The 2943-nt window shown below is 55.8% G+C and overlaps 1 protein-coding gene across 1 annotated transcript in view; it reads right to left on the reverse strand.

The window, feature by feature from the left end:
• Positions 1 to 1259: 1259 nt before the first annotated feature.
• The window catches only part of LOC113205223 (cuticle protein-like), a 5717-nt gene continuing 4033 nt past the window's right edge, over positions 1260 to 2943 (reverse strand). The window contains exons 5-7 of the mRNA XM_052267454.1: positions 2537 to 2621; positions 1791 to 1862; positions 1260 to 1700 (exon numbers count right to left, since the gene is read on the reverse strand). Coding sequence (XP_052123414.1) covers positions 1437 to 1700; positions 1791 to 1862; positions 2537 to 2621 — 421 coding nt within the window. The 3' untranslated portion in view covers positions 1260 to 1436. The remainder of the gene's footprint in view (positions 1701 to 1790; positions 1863 to 2536; positions 2622 to 2943) is intronic.

Here is a 2943-nt window from a genome sequence, read left to right on the forward strand (position 1 = left end):
ACTAACGGAGCGGAGGGAGGGGCGCTCGAGGAGCGGCGATGCAGCGCTGCCGTTGGGTTTATAGTTCGGGCACAAAAAAGGGAAAACAAAGAAAAGATAAGATGGGCATCAGCGACAGTACGAACGGTCTGAACGATGGGGCAGGGCGGGTCGAATCAGCCACCTATTGTATCGCACCGGGGTTGAATAAGTGACATGGCGTTGGCGTTTATGGTTAAGAGGATACTAACTTCTCCGATCGAGGTGTGGTGGTGCCACCGCATGCATTGGACCATCGCATGCAACGAGACCACATTGTGGTCGTAGTCTTCTCTGAGGGGGCGGTAAGGTTGTGCCGACCTTCTCATGCACACACGTCCGTCTGCGTTCATAAAGCGAGCAATAATAACTTTTGCGAGGCCCTTGCAACTTACGTTAACTGCGAGTCAGTTTTATACCAACACAAAGTCTCCTCCTCGCGACTGCAAAAACGTGTCAAGGCGGTCGCACCTCTTATCCGACTCGGTGGAGAAAAAAAAAGCTGGAAATTTTGCATAACGATCGTGGAGCACTGCGCTGAGTGGGCAGGCACGGCCTGTACCACAACCACACGTGTTGTCACTTCTGCTCCAATTAATTATACCTCGTACAAAGTCGTCAACTTCTGCGTCGATTCTTCCAAAAAGTGTAGCGACCCCGTGTGCAGGAGGAGGTAGCGAGACACAAGGTAAGTCGTGCAAGCAGCGGAGCGCGAAAGAAGATATATTGCAGACTGACACCTCTAACGATCGCCGTCGTGGCCCTTTTATCAGACTCGCCCTCGGGAGGGCCGTAAAACTTGTCTCGGTCTTTGGAGTAGACTTACTTGTAGATACAGAGCGGCGAGCGGGCTAATCTCACGCGCGGTACATCGATCAACGCAAGTGGTTAGTTCCCCTCCCCTCCAGGCTCCGGGCTCCGGGGCAGCGAAACTAAATATACGAAACGAGTAATGGTTTTGCAGCTGCTTACAGCGCGGGGCAGAGGGGGGGCTGTGGGGAACGGGGGTACCAGCGCGCTGCAGCCGTATAAATAGTCCGCGGTCGTGCATTTCCAAAGGAGTCCGCCCAGTGACAAGGTCCTGAGCATACCTCTTCGCTGAGTACGGATAGCATCAGGCAATATTTTATTGTATTTTTTTGGGAGTGCTAGAATTTTTTTGATTTCGGGTGAAACTATTTATTTTTGACTCTGAGAACACATGAAAAGGGTGTGGGTTAATAATTGATAGATAAGCTGAATACATAGTCGTATATACTCTCTTTATTCTTTGATTTGCATAGGTTCCGTCTTACAATGCATTACAGCGTTGACTAGTTTTCCATTCGAATACTCATTACTATTAACAACAATAATCGTCATTAGAAGTTAGGGCTTTGGTGAGATCAAGCTGCGGCCGGCAGGAGGAGGTGCGGCGCTCAGTACAGGCCGCCGTAGCCGCCGTGGCCCAGGGCGTGGCCGTGGCTGACCTCCTGGTGCACGGCGTGGCCGGAGTTGGTGACGACGGCGTTGAAGCCGTTGTGGGCGTCGGCCGTGTAGTGCACGGTGCGGGTGACGCCGTCGGGCTGCACCAGCGAGTACTCGCCCTTGACCACGTCGCCGTCGCGGTGCTCGGAGGCGCTCTTCACGTCGCCGGTGTGTGAGTCGTGCACGCCGTACTTGTACGAGTACTTGGGGTGCGCCTGCGAGACAAAGTACCTCTCAGATTATACGAAACACTTTTGAAAGAGTCGTGAAAGTCTTGGCCGGGTCGACCGGGCCCCGTCACTTACGTAGAGGTCGTGCTCCTCCTCGTACACGGGGTGCGCCAGGGCGACCGCCACCAGCGCGAAGAAGAGGGTCACCTGGCACACACAGAATACACGTAAGAGCGACAGAAGAGCAGAGTGTGTCGGGCGCGCGAGGCAGGGCAGTGTCCCAACCGCCGTGCGCAGCCCCCCCCCCCCCCCCCCCCCCCCCCCACCCCTCTCCCTTTTCTGCTATGAGCCAGCATGCTCGAATCACATCCTGGATTGCTTCAAAACGCGATTATTGAATCGCATGGAGGCAATCAGTGAGCTTATTATTCGAGACTCATTCGATACTGCCGACTACCGCTGCCCATGGGCTGAGCTAGGCCCCCTCTCTCGTATATGTCTCAATACGCTTTCCCTCCTGGGCTTATCTGGCCTCAACTCAACAGTCTTGAAGCAGCTTGTAGAATAAGCCACCACAACCTGGCTTCCCGTGGCCTCAACGGCATCCTGGCCTCGCCAGAAGTGCTGAGGCCCGAAGCGACAGTTTGCTGCCCTCAGCTCGGCCCCGCCAGGACAGCGCAGGGAAGCAGCGTCAAACGCAATGAGAATCCAATCCAATCCGTTCACGGGCGATGCACTTATCCACACAATCACTCGTTCACTCGTTCCCGGCTGTGTTCACTTTGCGAGCGTATCACACTCTCCTTTGCACTGGTATCACTTCACCGTTGCGGCGGGGCGGGGCGCGAGGGCGTTGGCAGGCGAGCAAGCGATAGACGTACCTTGAGGTAGGCCATGGCGGTCCGGGTTGGGAGCAACGATACGACTTTCTCACAAACTGGGCGAAACTGTATTGACGCTACTCGTCTTCAGCGCTAGTTATATATATGAAAGCTGCGGCGCATCCCCACCCTCCTGCTCCTGTTCTGCCGGGGGATCCGGGGGCGGGCCGGGGGCGGGCCAAGGGGGCCAGAGGGGCCATCCCTGTCTGCGGCGACGCGCTCTATTTCCCACCACCACCACCACCACCACCACCGTGTGTATGACGTACGGTGACGACAGCCTCCCTCTCGTGCCCTCTCGTTCCCTCCCCCTCTATCTCTCCTGTTTGCTCTTTCTCTCACCCCCTGCTCCTCGAGAGGCTCCCTCCCTCTCTCTTTCTCTCTCCTTCTCCCTCCTCTCGTCTGTA

This window comes from Frankliniella occidentalis, unplaced genomic scaffold, assembly GCF_000697945.3.
Source record: "Frankliniella occidentalis isolate FOCC.00 unplaced genomic scaffold, Focc_3.1 Scaffold52, whole genome shotgun sequence".
In the NCBI taxonomy this organism is placed as follows: domain Eukaryota; kingdom Metazoa; phylum Arthropoda; class Insecta; order Thysanoptera; family Thripidae; genus Frankliniella; species Frankliniella occidentalis.